At 44.3% G+C, this 16,726-nt stretch overlaps 1 protein-coding gene across 2 annotated transcripts in view; it reads left to right on the forward strand.

Annotated features, from left to right (window-relative positions):
• Mtus1 (microtubule associated scaffold protein 1) overlaps positions 1-16,726 on the forward strand; it is a 134,212-nt gene that overhangs the window by 39,074 nt on the left and 78,412 nt on the right. For both annotated transcript variants that reach the window (XM_038324589.1, XM_038324587.1), the window contains exons 2-3: positions 1,472-3,714; positions 9,601-9,796. In XM_038324589.1, the coding sequence (XP_038180517.1) occupies positions 1,648-3,714; positions 9,601-9,796 (2,263 nt within the window). In that variant the 5' untranslated portion in view covers positions 1,472-1,647. The remainder of the gene's footprint in view (positions 1-1,471; positions 3,715-9,600; positions 9,797-16,726) is intronic.

Consider the following 16,726-nt stretch of genomic DNA (forward strand, 5'->3'; position numbering starts at 1 on the left):
AGAAATGATCATGTTCTTCAAAGGCTGTACATGATTTCCATTCAATTTCTAATGTATCACAACTTTCCCTATACCTTTGCCCTAGAGGTCTCCCTGCTGGACCTTCTTGACTGCCTGTTGCCTGTGGACTACTGTGAAGCTTGGTAGTCACTGAGGCACTTCTTTGGGTTCCTTATGTTTGAGGGTACTTCTAACTTGATCACCTCGTTGTGGTGAATTGAGTCTTCTCCATTTCTCAGTTTTCTGAGACAACATGGAAAGTGGGGTATGGCATTGAGTTGTCTAAAAATCTCTTTATTCATACCAACTATGTGTTTCTTATCTGTTTAATCTAGCATCTATCATTTATCATTTTGAAATAGGTCTCTTTATCAAAACTAGCCTTGGGCTTTTGGGAGAGTAATGCCTCTCTCTCCCATAGCTTAGACAATAGGCACTGGCCATGTGGCCTGACCATGGTCCCCCCTGAACTGTGCAGACTTTGCTTTATTGCCTTCTAGCTTCCAGGCTCCAAGAAGTGTCTTTTGACACTTGATCCCTTGTCTTTTTTGTTGTAATTTATTTAACTCAGAAGTTTAAAAAAATGAGCACAAAACAGTGCTTAGCCTTGCCCACTCCAGTCTGGCAAACTCTGACATTATGATTTAACACTCGATGTGGACTTTCCTCACCGGTGCAGTCATCTTGCCTCCCCTCCCTCCCTGAAACGGGGTATCACTGTTTAGCTCTGGCTAGCCTCAGACTTGCTGTGTAGCCCAAGCTATCTGCAGATTTTTGGCAATCCTAACTGTTTCAGCCTCCCAAGTACGGGGATTGTAGGTATGGGTCACCACTTCAACAAGACTATCATTGTTTATAAATTTGCAGAGTTTGTTAGTGAGTTTATGAAGAATTCACAGGAAGCTCTAGAATAGCTGTTTTTTCCCCCCGCCATTTTAAAGCATCGTAATGACAGGTCTTTGAGTCCTCCAGGTGAAACTAAGACCTCAAGATTTATATCAGAATTTATGCTGCGACAGAATCTTTTTCTAAATTAAACTGAATGGGTGAGAATCTCTCTACTCTCAGGTTTCTTTAAACAAGAAGGGGTGGAATGAGCAACAGATGAGGACTTGATGTATCTGGTGTAAGACTGTGAGTTGTGGGTACTTAGAGAGAAGGACTCTGAAAGTTGGGGCGTCATGAAGAGATGTAATGGGAAGATGAAACTTGTATGTGGCTATTGAGACGGATGGGGAAGATGCCATTTTTCTATTCAAGGTCAGACTCCTTTGGTACTGGGTGGTCTCATACGTGGTTAATAGACATTTAACCACCCATCAATAATAATGCGAATGGTAGGTTCCCCAATGATAGCATGAATCCCCACATGGGCAGTTCAGGTTGCTGGTGTGAAGACAGTGACCTAAACTAAGGATGATCTGCACATCTTTCTAACATTTATTTGAATTAAATGTTTTCTTTCTTTCAGGGAACAAGTCATTTCAACTTCAAAGACTCCAAGGTTGCCATCCTGGAACCAAGCTGGAAAGCGATAGGGAGGGAGCGAGACCTTTTTTTTTTTTTTTTTTTTTTTACATTCACTTTCCAATTTCAAAGGATTCAAAGAGACTATAAAATGGCAGAGGTTTAACGTTCATATTCAGGATGAATGATGATAATTCAGGCAAGACAGAAGATGAATTGTATTGTGTATTTATCAGGGATCAAAACGGGGACACATCTGAATACGACACCAAGTCACCATCTACAGGGCGCCCTTCAGCGAGTCCCGAGGATTGGAACGCTGCTAACCCGGATGACATGGTGGTGGACCATGAGAGGGATCCTGCCGTGGACGGCAGTGAAAGTGTTTCTTTAAGCCATCAGCGTGTAGAAGCAATTGATTACCCAGAACCTTCAAGTGGTTTCATTAGTAAGCCCGGGTTTGCACTGCATAGCGATCCTACCCATCAGCCCTCTGCACTCAGTACGATGATGCCCCAGAACATGCATAGTAAATTGGATTCCCTAGAGGCACCCCAGGCAGAGAGGTTTGAGCCCTCTCTGTCCGGTGTGTGCAAGTCTGATGATGGTCTCGACTGTGTAGACTCTGCTGCCCCTTTGGAGCTAAAACAGACATTTGACATGAAATTGGACGCAACTAACTGCACCAGTATAGCACGCCATTCTATTGAACGGGGTCAGCCTTTCCATGCTCCTGGAGGTCTGTCGCCAACGAGTGTGGGGGGTGGAAACACGCTGCTGTCCTGCCCCATGTGGACATCACCCCAGCCCTCTGAGATGCATGTGAGAGGAACTCATAACAGCGAGGGCTTTGAAAAGCTTCGAGCCCCGCCCCCAGAGGCTCTAAACACAACCTACACGGTGTGTTCTGATGTGCCCATGCAAACTGATGGTGCAGACCTTGGAATTCCGTGCCGGGAGTCTTTAGGAAATGTCACCAAAGAGTACCCAGATGGGCCAGAGCAAGGACTCATTGGAGACAAAGAGATCCAAGCTGTGACACCAGTTTCTGATGGCATGGAGGTTCCCAGTGGGTCTGTATTACAGGAGTTCCATTGTGTATCTGAAGATGAACCAAACAGTGAGACTCATTCACACTGCTCATATGGTCAACAGGAAATGGGCCAAAATCTGAGAGGAACACTGTCCAACCGTCATGTTGGTGATGAATGCCCTTCACTGGTGCCAGCTTTTAATAAAAGTAAAACCAGCGCCCTGGACTCCGAGTGTAAAGTCACTATGACCGAAGACTTGCACGCCGCCTCTCATGACAACTCAGAAATCCAAAAGAGTGCTGAAGAGCTGACCCTAACAAGTGTCCCAGGGCAGAGGTTTTCACTGTGTGAGATGGCTTGGGATGGAAATGGTAGAGCCATTAGCACAAATAATACAATTTGCACGTCAACACCAGTTCAGGACACTCCCAGCGTAAGCCTTACGCTTTCCCCTGTTGATGCGACAGAGAGGTGCAATCTCATGGAGAAAGGTCCAAGTGATTCCGAGACCGCACCAAACTTGAAAGGGGCACCCGTGAATGCGCCAAAGCCTAATCTGGGAAAATCGGCTACCAAAACAAATGCCACTGTAAGCAGCAAAGTTAGGAAAACAGAAATTATAAGTTACCCAAGACCAAACTTCAAGAACATTAAGGCCAAAGTTATATCCAGATCAGTGTTGCAACCCAAAGATGCTTCTGCAATGAACGGTACACCCAAGCCTCAGATTACTGGGGTCTCCTCAGCCCCACCAGTGCCTTCTAAACAGTTGACGGCTATGAACAGAAAACCGAGATCCGATTTGAATGCAGACAAAAAGGCAGAGATCGTAATTAACAAGACAGACAAGCAACAGTTTAATAAACTCATTACCAGCCAGGCTCTGCATGTTTCAACTCATTCTAAAAACGCTCCGCTCAGGGTTCCAAGAACAACATCTGCCGCGAAATCGAACCGGGAGGATGTTGACAAGACTTCAGCGTCTTCTCACGCAGCAAGCGAGACTGGGTCCGTAGCTGCGTTTTTCCAGAAGATCAAAGGCATTCTCCCAGGGAAAATGAAAAGTTCAGAGTGTTTGGAAGTAACGTTTGTTTCCCACATCGATCGGATTAGCCCTGAAAAGGGTGAAAAAGACTGCGAGGCTCCAATGGAAAAACAAGAGCTGGGAAAGCCAACCACCAACGAGACTTCAGAATGCAAGCCCCCGTTCGTGGTGAGTGGATGCCGCTGTCTGCTTCTAGGAATGAAGAAAGCTGGTGTATTAGCACTATGTTGCCTATTAATTGACAATAATATCACTAAGCTTGGCTCATGATTCCTATTCATGTATTCTTTGTCCTGTCATCCAGTATAGAGAGTTGATGGGTCAAAATATAACAACCTTGCATAGTGAAAAACTTAGTTCTAGTGTTTTCTTAAACATGGCCTTTCCTTTTGATAGTGTTTTCAAAGAAAAGGTTGATGTTTTGCTATATTAGGTATTTGAAGTGAAGCAGCTGACATTAGGCTATATTTTATTTTCTTTCCAAAAAGAAAAAGGTATAAGCATGCAAACCACATTTAAGAAATGGCTATGGAGTGCTGGTGAACATATCAACATAAAAACCGCTCCTGGTGTCTTGTTGGGGAAGCAGTTTTGGGAGCTGAGCCTAATCTCCCACATTTGAGTCTACTGCAGCCAGCTGTTTGACACAGGTCTGGTAACATTGCCACAGCCAGAGGGGAAAGGATTTGGGCAGGCGGGTGTGTAAGGTCCCCCGTGACCCATTTTGCATGGATTTTTAATGCATGAAAGAAACAAATCCATACATAATAAATAAGGCAAAATGTCTTCAACAGTACCTGTCAAACCGTGAACAGGACTAAACAGCGTCACTTAAGAAATCAATGCTGCATCATGCGCAGTTCAAAGGTTATTTTTCTTTAAACACATATATGCATGTTTTTTTTGACAATGATATGATAAAACTAGTTTTCAAAGCACATGCCAGGCTGCTGTTGGGACTGTGTGCCCTCAGTCTATTTTTGGCAGTGGAAACTTAGGTGTATTTTCAGCCCCACATGGTCCGCCCTTGGAATGCTTGTCCTCTGGACCGAGAACGGATCTGTGTGCAGAGGAGGAAGATAGACATCATTGGGGACTCCTGTGTAGGAGGAATGGAACAGACTTGAGTTCGTTTTGTTTCAGGTCACTTAGCAGGTCACGCAGGGGATGTCTAGATGATAAACTGGAGATACTCTTGACCTGGTCAGTTTACAGATGTTTACAGATGTTTGCCTTTATAGCAATAATTCTGTTAAGGATGGAATGCCACAGGGATTTCTAATCCAATGGGTTTGTGTATTGTTTCAGAACACAGACCTTTTAAGTTCTGTTTATGTCTAATTGAGGAAATTCAGATCGTTTAGAACTTTATCCAGTTAAAATTAAAATAAACTCAATTGTAGATAGGTGTTTCTGGCTTTTTGAGCCAGGGTTTCTCTGTAACAGCTCTAGCTGTCTTGCAAACTAACTCTGCAGATCAGGCTGGCCTTGAACTCACAGATATCTGCCTGCCTCTGCCTCCTGAGTGCTGGGATTAAAGGCATCTGCCACCACTGCCCAGCTTAGACAAGTGTTTATAGATATGCAAAGAACCAATATACTTTTTTTAACTTATGGAGAATTCAGGTATCAACATGGCAGCCAGCATGGTTTTGAATTCAGTAGGTAGTAGTAGTGCAAGCTAGCCTTGAATTTGAGATTTTCTTGCTTAGCACCCTTAATGCTATGATTAGTTATGAACTAGCGTGCTTAGCTTTGAGAGACATTTACTAACTTGTAGACCCCCAGTACTAGAAAAAAACTAGCGTAAAGTTTCCTGAACATTGGTCTTTGAACATAAACTGCTTATGGCATTCTAAAACCAGAGCAGTTTGGTTTTATTTCCTTATATTTCCAATTTGGTAGCTGCAGGCCCATGATGTGGTGTTGAGGTGAGGCCATAGAATCATCAGGGAAGCCGGATTCCAGTAGCTTGCACGTTAGCAATGTCACAGTGAGATCTTAGGATTAGATATGAAACGCGTTATAAGGCTGTAAGGACTGTCCCACAGTCTCATGGCTGGCACTTTATCTTCTAGAATAAAGAGTTATGCTTCTGTGACCCTGTCTTACTTACAGTAGGGTCCTCCGATTTGTCTAATTCAACCCCAACACAGTTCTAGCCTTAGGAAGGGAGGGTGTGAAGAGGTCAGACTGACGGACCATCATAGCCCCAGGTGTGGCTGATTGTAGAATGTGTACTGGTGTTTCATCTTGTTATTCAGTTCAGCAGTTCCCAGTTCCTGCTGTAGAAGGATGGTATGGTTTGAGTGTGTGTGTGTGTGTGTGTGTGCGCGCGCTCACATACACTGTTGGTCTCAGTCTTCAGCTAAAGTAATTTACTCAAGGTTGCCTTCCACCTTACTGCTGTTTGGTGATCTGGGTTTACCTGAAACTTTAGGAAGGTTTTTATTTAGAAGAAGTGATTGAAGACCACTATAGAGGGTTAGAAGTGGTTGCCCATTGCAGAGGTTATGTGTTCAAGCTAGCATGCTCTTACATATAGGAAAGATGGGCCCGTGTGCCTTTCTTAAAGGCTTTCGTCTAATTGTCCCAGTGATGCTCAGTAATGCCCATTGTTCTTCCCAGCAACAGCAGGGCAGTTGTTACCTATGGTCGTACTTCAGAGGGTGTGTCTCAAGCTCACACAGTTGTGAAAGAAACAGATGCTCAAATTCAGGTCCCCTATGCCTCACAAACCTCAAATTTTTCAGAATGTGGGCTCTGAAAGTAAATAAATGATCTGTGGATGGTTCACTCCCATACACTGAAGAGAAGTTTGTTTACTTTATAAAAGGAAGTTTCTCAGGTTGGAGAGATGGCTCTTCCAGAGGTCAAGTTCAATTCCCAGCACCCACATGGCAGCTAACAACCATCTGTAATGGGATCTGGTACCCTCTTTTGGCGTGCAAGGAATACATGCAGGCAGAACATTTTATTCATAACGAAATCTTCAAAAAAAAAGTAAGTTTCTCTGGGTAGAGGATTCTGTCGCTCTCCAGCGTCAGTGTGACCTGCAGCCGTTCTTTTGCGACACTAGCTATTAGATTAGTACTGCGTTCACCTAGTGTATGGATTCAACAGCCATCAGTGTGGGACTTTACATATCTGTGGGAAACAAGCAGCTGTGATTAGACAAAGGAGGGTCACGGTAGGGGATATGCAAACCTGAACTTCAGAGCATGCGGTTTGGATAATTTTAAATTTTGTGGCTCCATAATTCACTGCAAAGTGACCCCTCTATGAGACGCAGCTTCTCTCTATGTAAAGAGAGAAGGAAATCGCAGTTTATAGTGTTAGAATTTGTACTTGGAGTAAGGCTCCTATGTCCTTATCTCTACAGTGGAAACATTGGTTAGGCACCTACTGTGTATGCCAAAATATACAGCGCTTGTTAGGGGTGTAAAGAGAGACAGCGTTGGTCCAAATGTGTTATCCAGTCCAGTGGGACTGTCAGAAAATAAGCCACCAGGGCCTAAGTTCTGAGTCCCGAGTGTAATCAGGTTGCCGTGTTACAGGAGATGAGGACGGGTGGTGGCAATTAGGAAGATTATCAAGGGAAACTTCTTATGAAAATGCCACTTGGTCACTTGCCATAACATATGGGGCCTGCATTCGGGGTAGAGAAAACACCAAGTGTAAAGATAAAGAACCATAGGAAGGTATTCTGATGCAGGGGATGGCCAGGTAGAGGTTGTGATGGGAGTGGGGAACGCAAGGAAGACAATGGCAGGGGCTGCCACATCCTGCATGGTTTGATGTGGTTTCAGAAGAGTCTGGTAGAATATTTGTACACTGTGATGGTGTCTTTACCAAGGTGCCTTCTGATTGGTTTAACTGAGAGCTGAGTGGCCAATAGTTAGGCGTGAAAGGATAGGCGGGACTTCCAGGAAGACAAAGGAAGAGCAGGAGAATCTAGGTGCACAAGAGATGCCAAGGAGACATGGAGAGGAAACAGGAGGTGCAAGACAGAAGAGCAGTAATGCCATGTGATGGCACATAGATTGATATAAATGGGCTAATTTAAGTTATGAGCGATAGCTAGGAACAAGTCTAAGCTATAGGCTGGGTTTTCATAATTAATAGTCTCCATGTCATAATTTGGTAGATGGCTCACAGGACAGAAAAATATCTACGTTTTTGTAGAAGCGGGTAGAAGCAGCAGCGGAGGCTGGTGAGGCCAGACATAAATTCAGTAATCCTTTTGAAAAACGAGCCTGGCTGTTATACAAAGGCAGGTAAAAAAAAGTGAATTTAAGAGGTAAGAAAGGAAGCAAAGACAAACACGGCTTTCTTTGTTTAAGATGGGCACCCGGGTGTGTTAATAGCAGATAGGGGTGTAAATTGTGAGATAGGTTAAACCGGCTTAATTTTTAAAAGTTTATGTTATTCCTTAAAATGTGGTATGTTTTAGTTAGGGTTTCTATTGCTTTCAAGAGATAATATGACCACGATAATTCTTATAAAGGAAATCATTTAATTAGGGTGGCTTACAGTTCAGAGGTTTAGTCCATTATCGTCATGGAAGGTTCTGGTGGCCTGCAGGCAGACATGGTGCTAGAGAAGGAGCTGAGAGTCCTACATCTTGATCTGCAAATAGGAAGTGCACTGAACCAGACCTAGTTTGAGCATAGGAGACCTCAAAGTCCACCCACAGTGACACACTTCCCCCAACAAAGCCGCGTCTATGTCAATAAGACTACTCCCTACCAAGCTATGGCAGCCAGCCAATTACATTCACACTACCACAGGGTATGACAGATAATCTTACTGGGTTATTAAACAGATTTAAATTAGTTGATAATGGGTTTAGAATTTAGACTGGAGAGCGCCGTAGTACTACCTATACTTCACCTGGAGTTACACCTGAGGGGATCTAAGTCAGCCTCACCACAGAGACATCCAAACATCCATGCTTACTGCTTCACTATTCACAGTGGCCAGACACAGAGCAAGCCTAGAAGCCTGCCAGCAGAGGAGCAGATTATACACAAACGAAACTCTATTCATCCATAAAAATGAGTGAAATTGTCACTTATTGGAGAACAGGTAGAACCAGAAATCATCCTGTTGAGTTAAACAAGTCAGACTTGGAGACACAACGTGGTTTCTTTCAGACACAGAATTTGTCTGTCCCGTGTAGTATATATGTGTGTGTACATGCAAATGCACGCACACCTTGAAAATTGTCTGGGACGAAGAAGAGGACTAAAAGTTGGAATTAAAGGGTGACAGAGATGACAAAAAAAAATCACATTTTGTCTTGTGTGCTAGATTAAGTACATATGTGTAGGTGTATACACACACATGCACATACATGTGACATGAAGTAGAAGGCAAATTTTGGAGGAGGAAGAGGTTGAAGATAAGGGTTAGCTCCAGTAAAATGTGGCTAAGATGTAACTGTAGAAGCTGCCATATTATGTATGCCATAAAACTCACTATTCTGTAAGCGAGCTAAAAATTAAAAAGTTAGAATGGTATTCTGGATAGTGTAAGGGCTCTGTGTTAGTGAATGCCAACAATAATAGAATCGTTGTTGTTCTTACTGAGTAGAAAGATCTCAGCGGGAAGACGCAGACAGAAATGAAGTACAGGGGCAGCCGGAGGGGAAAGTGTTGGCTGGGAAAGTTACATCAGTCACAGATGAAACAGCAGACAAGCTATGTAGGATGAGTCCATGGTGAGGGAAGAGAACAAACCCAAGCTGCAGTCCCGTGAAGCCTGGCCTTGAAAGGTACCAAAGCAAGAATAGCCAGGCAGCTAGGGGGAACTGTCTGAGTACTTGCTACCCAGAGGACAGAACAGTGTTGCTGAAGTCAACCCCAAGCCTTGGAGATCAGTTCTACTAATGTGCCTGAAGATAGATCAGGACAAATTAAAGTCAGCCGTTCATAGTAAAAATGGTAATTAATTACTTCTCTGGCACAGCCATCGAGACGGAAGGTTTCTGTCACAAGGCGGACACCACAGGGTAAAGAAGCACGAGACTGAAATCTTCTGGTTTTCTCACAGGGTTCTGCACCCAAAACGGCCAGCACCCCAGGAAGAAATATTTCCAAGCCCGACCCCTGCAGCCTGAGGAAAGCAACGGGTCTCAAAGCCAAAGTGGGGCCTGCTGTCTCCTGCCTGAGGAGGAAGAATGACAGCAGAATCCTAGGCTCTGACAGGGCCTTATCACCTCAGAGGATCAGGCGTGTGTCCGGCTCTGGTAAGAACAAAAAGACTCAACTATACTCTTTATGCGGCCGTTTATGTATTATTTGTGTCTAAAACTGGGCTTGGCAGAAAGCAGAAAGACCATCTGGTTTTAGAACGAATTCACTATGTCACTGAGGCAGCTAGCTTTTTGTTGTGCAAAAGCCTGCTCAGGAAAGATGGGGAGATGGAGAGGCAACACAGCCCTACCTTTGAGCAGCGCAAAGCTGCTTTGGGGAGTAGCTGATGCGCATAAACTTCCAGGCTATCAGAAGCATGGGTGTGTAACTGTTCAATGGCTAGCTGTTGTAAATACTGGGATAACCTCGGTTGTCAATTTGACACACCTGGGAAGAAGGAGCCTCAATTAAGGAATTGCTTTCATCAGATTGGCTCGAGGGCACGTCTATGGTGTGTTTTCTTGGTTGCTAATTGATGTAGGAGGAACCCGGACAATGTGGGCATATTGAGGCAGGCAGGCCTGGGATGCAGAAGAAAGGTAGCATGAAACCTGGGAACAAACCAGCAAGCGGTCCTCCTCCATGGGCTCTGCTTCCATTCCTGCCTCAAGTCCTTGCCAGACCTGGAAGGTTAAGAGGAAATATTGTTTCCTCCTCAGGTTGCTTTCAGTAGTGGTGTTTATCACAGCTGCAGGAAGCAAACAGGAACATAAATTATTTTATTAAAATTACAAAAAACTGAGTGTAGTTGCACACTTGTATAATCCTGTTACTTGGAAGGCCAAGGCAAGAGGATTGCAAGTTCAAGCCCCGCCTGGAATGATGTGTGTATATGTGTGTGTGTGTGTGTGTGTGTGTGTGTGTATGTATGTATGTATGTATATATATATAATGTGTGTGTATGTATATGTGTATATATGTATATATACATATGTGTGTATATGTATATATACATATATGTGTGTGTATATGTATATATGCATAGATATATGTAAAACAACCAAACCAAAAAAAAAAAAACCTGAGGTTTGGGGGAGCGAGCTTGTAAGATGACTGAGGGTTCTGGCCTCCAACTCTGCTCCGAGTTTGATCTGAGGGTCCCCCAGAGTGGAAAGAGAAAACCAACTCCCACAGGCTGTCCTCTGACCTCCAAGCATTCACGCTGGCATGCGTATTCTTTCACACACGTTAAATAAATGCAACAAAACTTTAATAAATGGCTATGTACTTAATATGCAGTAGAGATTTTTGAAGGTTCATGACATGCCCCATCACCTATGAAGAGATTCCCCCCAACCCTTTAATTTTGCTAAAAGACAATACAGGGCTAGGAGAGCAACTAGGAAGTTAAACTTTTCTGACGTGAACTTTAATTTACCTTGGCCTGTCTTTTCGAAGTTCTAGCTCTAGTCGGATTAGGCTGAAATTTGATAGTACCGAGAATGGCTGCTGAGGGCCTTACTAACCTGGCAGATGTTCAGATCGCTCTGCCTTGTGAGACGGAACAGCAAGTGCGAAATTCATCCCTTTCCGAGACTAAGAAGAAAAGCCTGTTTAGTCACCCCAGAGGGCTGAGAGCGTTCCGTAGGGTACAACCTTGAGCAAATTAAAGGCGTGCCAGGCAGATCCCTCGTAAAAATTGTGACTGCTAGTGAATGTTAAAAAATGTGCCTCTAAAGTGATGTGTCCCCACATGTGAGACGGCTTTACAGAACCTATAAAGCCAGCCGGATCCCAGAGGACCGCTTTACGGCACTGCAACTTAGCTTTTTTACGATCGATTCGCCTGTTCTCTCTCTCAAAGCTGCTGGTGCGAGACGCCTGCTATGCTTGAACATGTGCTGTTCAGATTCTTGGCTACTGCCAAGGCCACGAGGATGGAGGAGCAGACGCCAGATGATGTGAGAGAAGAGGGATTTCTACGCATTTCCATCACCAGGGAGAAATGAATGAGTGGAGAAACGTGTCCCCACCAAGTAGCCATCATTTGGGGGGAAAATAGAGAAGCCAAAATGTGCCGGGGAGGGGAAGCAGTGGTCCCTGATTTCTATATTGTCACCACTGGGAGTCTCCAGGAAGGAGAGCTGATTTCTGGTCTTCCTTGCTGCTGCCTGATGGGGCTCCTGGTCCTTGCCAGGAGATGGAGAACGCTATTCCTGCTTTGATGTTTGGAGCACCTGGGACTTGGTGCCATGTGGAACTGTGGTTGCTGGCTCCCTGGCCTGTAGTTAAGGGCCCTGTGTTCTGGTTTCATTCTGGCACCCCTGAGCTGCCAGGCTTGGCATGCGTTTCCCCTCCCTTGGCATGGACGGGTTGTCAAGTGTAAGGGTTTCAAAATCTTAGGCTCCAACATCTTTTGCAGGCTTGTTTTTCTAGGGATGATCTGGAACTTGCTGCCCACTTTTCTGAGGAATGGCTGCTACTGGGGTGATTATGAGAGGTTTGGCTGCTTGCATACTTACACATGCCTTCTGGAAGTCAGCATTCCACTGGGGTCTATTTAAACAGATGGAATTCTTTTTGGAACGGATCAGTCTTAAAAGTCCCTCTGCCATGTGTTATGTTTATTGTGTCTTAAGAGAAATGTGGAACTGTTAGTCTAAAGATTTATTTATTTTTATTTGATGTGGGTGTTGGGAATTGAACCCAGGTGAGCTTGTTGTGAGAGTTAAAAAACTAAATTATGTATGTGTGTACACACACACACACATATACACACACACACATATTCTTTTTGAGACAAGGTTTGAGACTCTTTTTCCCTTGCCGTGTATCTCAGGCTGTCCCTGAACTTGCAGCAATTCTCCTGCCTCTACCCTGAGTACTTATGGTACAGGCATGTACTACCATGCCCCGTTACTTGGCAGTTTTCTACATATGAATAGAAAAAAAATGGAATGTAACTATAACTATTATGGGTTTGAATTTTGAGTTTTGTTTTTGTATGGTTAGAAGACTTCTGTGGACTGAATGAATGTTTGCCTCACCCCAAATTTAAATGTGGAAGCCCTAACTTTGGAGCTAGGATCTGTGAGGAATCTCACAGTTAAGTGAAGTCAGAAAGATGAGACCCTAGTTCAAACTGACATATAGGAAGAAGAAATACTGGAGCCTTGTGACGTACTTGAGAAAGGGGCCATCTTGTATCCACGAAGAGACTCTTGCTGGAATCAGTTTAGCTGAGAACTTGGTCCTGGGGGCGCCTCAGCTGCTAGAAAAAAAAAAGAGACAATAAATTCCTGTTGCTTGGGTCAGCCAGTCTAAGGTGTTTGTTTGGGCTAGCTGAAATAAGACAGAAGACTAACTCAGCTGTGTAGTATTATGTTTAAAAATTAGTAACTGGGACTCATTTGGAGAGTCACCATAGATTGGGAGGTGGTGTTGTGGAGGGAGGAAATGTAATACAGGTGAGCTAAAAAGAGACCCAAACTCCAGGAGCAAGAACAGAGCGCCTTTAGATCGCTGAGAGCCTTTGCCCTTTGCTGTACAATGAGGCGCTTGTGTATTGGCAAACTGAAACCAAATGGATGCCACTCACTGTCATCTCCCACACTGGCTGTTGGGAAGGTGAGTGGCAGCAGCCTCCCAGCCAACGTGGGGTTTTCAATGAATCCTTTCAGAAAACTAAGCAGAAAGTCAGACCCAGAGTCCAATAGCATTTAAAAAACAAAACAGAAAAAAAAAAACTTATGAGTATGAGAAAGAACACAGTTAAGCCATTGCAGTATTTCCATTTCATTGCTAAACATGGAAACTTATATACAATGCCAGAATATAGAATAATACAAGTCAAACTCGAGTGCTTTCGCTTTTGACTGTGGGCGTTGCCTGTTGGCGGAGGTGCCAGGATTGAACCCAGGAATGCCAGTCGGGCCTTGAGCAGGCAAAGCAAGTGCTCTACCTGCCACTGGACTAGCTCCCCAGCTCTTTTTTGTTGTTGTTGTTGTTAATGAAGTCAATTAAGTATGATTAGATAATGATGGAAATTTTCGTAACAAGTATTACGCTGATGATAATCAGCTCCTCAACTCAATGGCTGCCAGTTTCTAGGCCTCTGACTAGTTCACCTCTGAGTCTACTTCACCCTCACGATGGTGTTCGGAGGCTTATTCCCAACATGCAAGCTAGAAAACTGCCACGGCTGAGTTAAATGACAGCTGGGGTTTCGCAGCTGGGAAGGGCAGAGGTGGGACTCAAACCAGGCAGCGGGGGCTCCCAAGTTCGAGCTCTTAGCCTGGCATAGTCACTCTTGAAGCAACACCATTGGACCCTGGCTTTGAGCAAATTAAAAACTGTCCCTAGCTAACTGGTTTAGAGACTGTGCCCTTTTAGGCCCCAGACTTAAAGTGGTCTTCTCAGCTTTCTGCAGTGTGAATTCTTCTACAAGACTGTTGGAAACTGACGGCATAGTGGACGTGTTGAGCCAGGAGGCATCTTGCACTGTGCTCGGTCGGTTCTGCTGTCTACAGAGATTCACTCACCATCCATTTTAGTTTGGGCTGATGTGGGCTAATAAGAGTATGCTTCTCTAAGTGAGGCCTTGAAGTGAAGCAGGGCTGCATGCAAGAGACAGCTTGCGGTTTTACTCTAGAGAAAGAGAAGTAGCACTTGGGGAGAGTAAACCTTCATTTTTATTTGGCTTACTGTGGGTTTACTAACCCATTCTTTTACATCCCTCCTGTGATAGTAGTACATCTAAAACTCGTCATGACATGTCTGTTATTGTGTTTTTCTTTTCTTCTTTCTCATTTACACACGCAGCTTCTGGAAAGTGTATAAACACTTTCATTTATTCAGCATTTAAAAAATCTTTAAAGATCTTACAGTATTTTTCTGAGTTTGAGAGAGATAGTTAAAGTAGAAGTTTTCTCATGTCTAATAGTTACTAAAATCTGGAAACTATCACTACTAGCAGATAGTCTTATATTTGTCAGTAACTACAGCACTTAAGAGTGTGTCCTGGGACTTCTATTGCAACAATAATCATAGCGGATGGGCTCGGGAGTGTTATGGTATGGCAGGCGCTATCCTAAGCTTTCTTGTGTGTTTGTGCACAACTCTGGAGGGGCTCTAAAGCAAACTCCAGAGATGGCTCTATAGAGGGACTCATGAGGTGTCACTGTGCAGTCACTTAGCCATTAAGGAATACCCCCTCTGTACTGGGCCGTCCATTAGATTGAGACTACAGATGTGATTAAGTCGGTATCCTTTCAGCACGGGGGGCGGGGACTGGAGAGGGGTGTCTAAAATGAGCCTTCTCAGCCAAATGTCCTGGCTGCCGAGACTGTGTGCTATGCTGTGTACTGATTTTCTTACATGACTCTCTTCTGCCAAACTGACATCCATAGGCCAGGGTCCAGAGATGAGTTATTTTTATATTTCCAGTGCTCAGCACAATACACCTGTTATATAATGGGCATTTAAAGTGTCCTTTAGATTGAGTTGATCAGGAACTTAGACAAAGCACCGAGTCTCTACAGTGCAGGGAGGAAACCAGCTCAGCCTAAGGGGAGACTGGAGAAGAATGGGGGCTTTTGAGCTAATCTTTGTGTGCATCCAAGGGAGCGTGTCAGTAGGCGAGGTTGCGGGCATCAAGGCTTCTGAAAGGCTGTAGTAGGAGTAGTAGGGTCAGGGTCTGGACTAGCACATGTGTTCAGATCAGTGAGCATTGAGCCTCTGTTTCAAGGGAGCTGCCGTCAGATAGGTTCCGGTCATCTAGATGTAAATCCCAAGGCTCCTACATGGTCCAGGGAATAGAAAATATAGTGTGTGTTTAAAATATTGCAGACTTCCTGATGGGTTTGCTTGGTGGAGAATGGGCCCAAGGATATGCCTACAGATTTCTTTGTTCGATGGTTGGATATATACAGGGAGAGGTCATAAGCCAAAATTAAAAAGAGAACAAGAAAAGGTTTTCGGGAGGTAAATGGCTACAAACTATTTCAAATGATGGGTACATGTTTCTGATGAGAGATGATACGAATGTATAGAGGTTACTCCAACCTGTGGACAAAGCCAATGCGGATGAGAGCAAGGAGATAATTGCAACAGTCAGACAATGGGAGACTAGGGGTGCAGCGCCCAGAAGAGTTTGTCTTTGAAATAAAGGGAATGAAGAAGAATGCAGACGTTAGATTAGGGAGAACAGAGAGAGGCGAAATGAGTGAACGTGAGGAACAGCATTGACCCATTTTTCCAGCTCACTTTTATGGCCATAGGTGATTCACCCCAAGAGTTTCCAAGGATTTTAATTGAGTCATATTTTTTGTATCCCTAGGAAAGGAAATAAACTGTGATCAATGTTGAAGTCTCAATAAGCTTCCTACTCAAAGGAGTTCTGCCCATGAACTTGGCTTCTAATGAGCCTGGAAGCTGTCTTTGCTGGTGGTTTTGATGCTGGCCTTGTCTCCAGGACCTTGTGCTAATCAAATGCCTTCCCTATTGAGCCACACCCCAGGCTCTTCCTCCATTCCTTTTTTGATTCTCCGTATAAGTGGCACATGCTAAAAACTTCCTTGGTGGATATAGGAAGGCTCTATCTATTTCTGGAAGGCTCAGGAAGGATGGACTCTCCAACTCTTGGTTTACTGGGCTCTGAATTTTAAACATTCTCTCAGATTCCCAGGCCTGTGACTAAGGGAGTTATTTTTGTTTAATGCCCATTCTGAGCCAGCCGATACTCGGTGAAAGTGCTCAGAGACAGGTACCGATGGCACCGCCCTCAGCACCCGCTTCTGCGCTATTCCAGTCATCCGTGAGAACCTTGCTTGGTGGATGTTCTTGTTGCTCTGCCAAATTACCCCTCTTAGGCCTGGGATTGTTTGTGTGGTGATTCACCTGTGCTGCTGTGGTTTCTAATGTCAGCTTGCCCTTGCATCCAAGCAAGCGGTGACGGTTACACTGAGAACAGCTTCCTAATACCCTGGGGGAGAGCATTACTGTGGCTAAATCCTGAAGTCACATTTCACAGTATGTAAGCATAG

Source organism: Arvicola amphibius, chromosome 4, assembly GCF_903992535.2.
Source record: "Arvicola amphibius chromosome 4, mArvAmp1.2, whole genome shotgun sequence".
NCBI lineage: Eukaryota > Metazoa > Chordata > Mammalia > Rodentia > Cricetidae > Arvicola > Arvicola amphibius.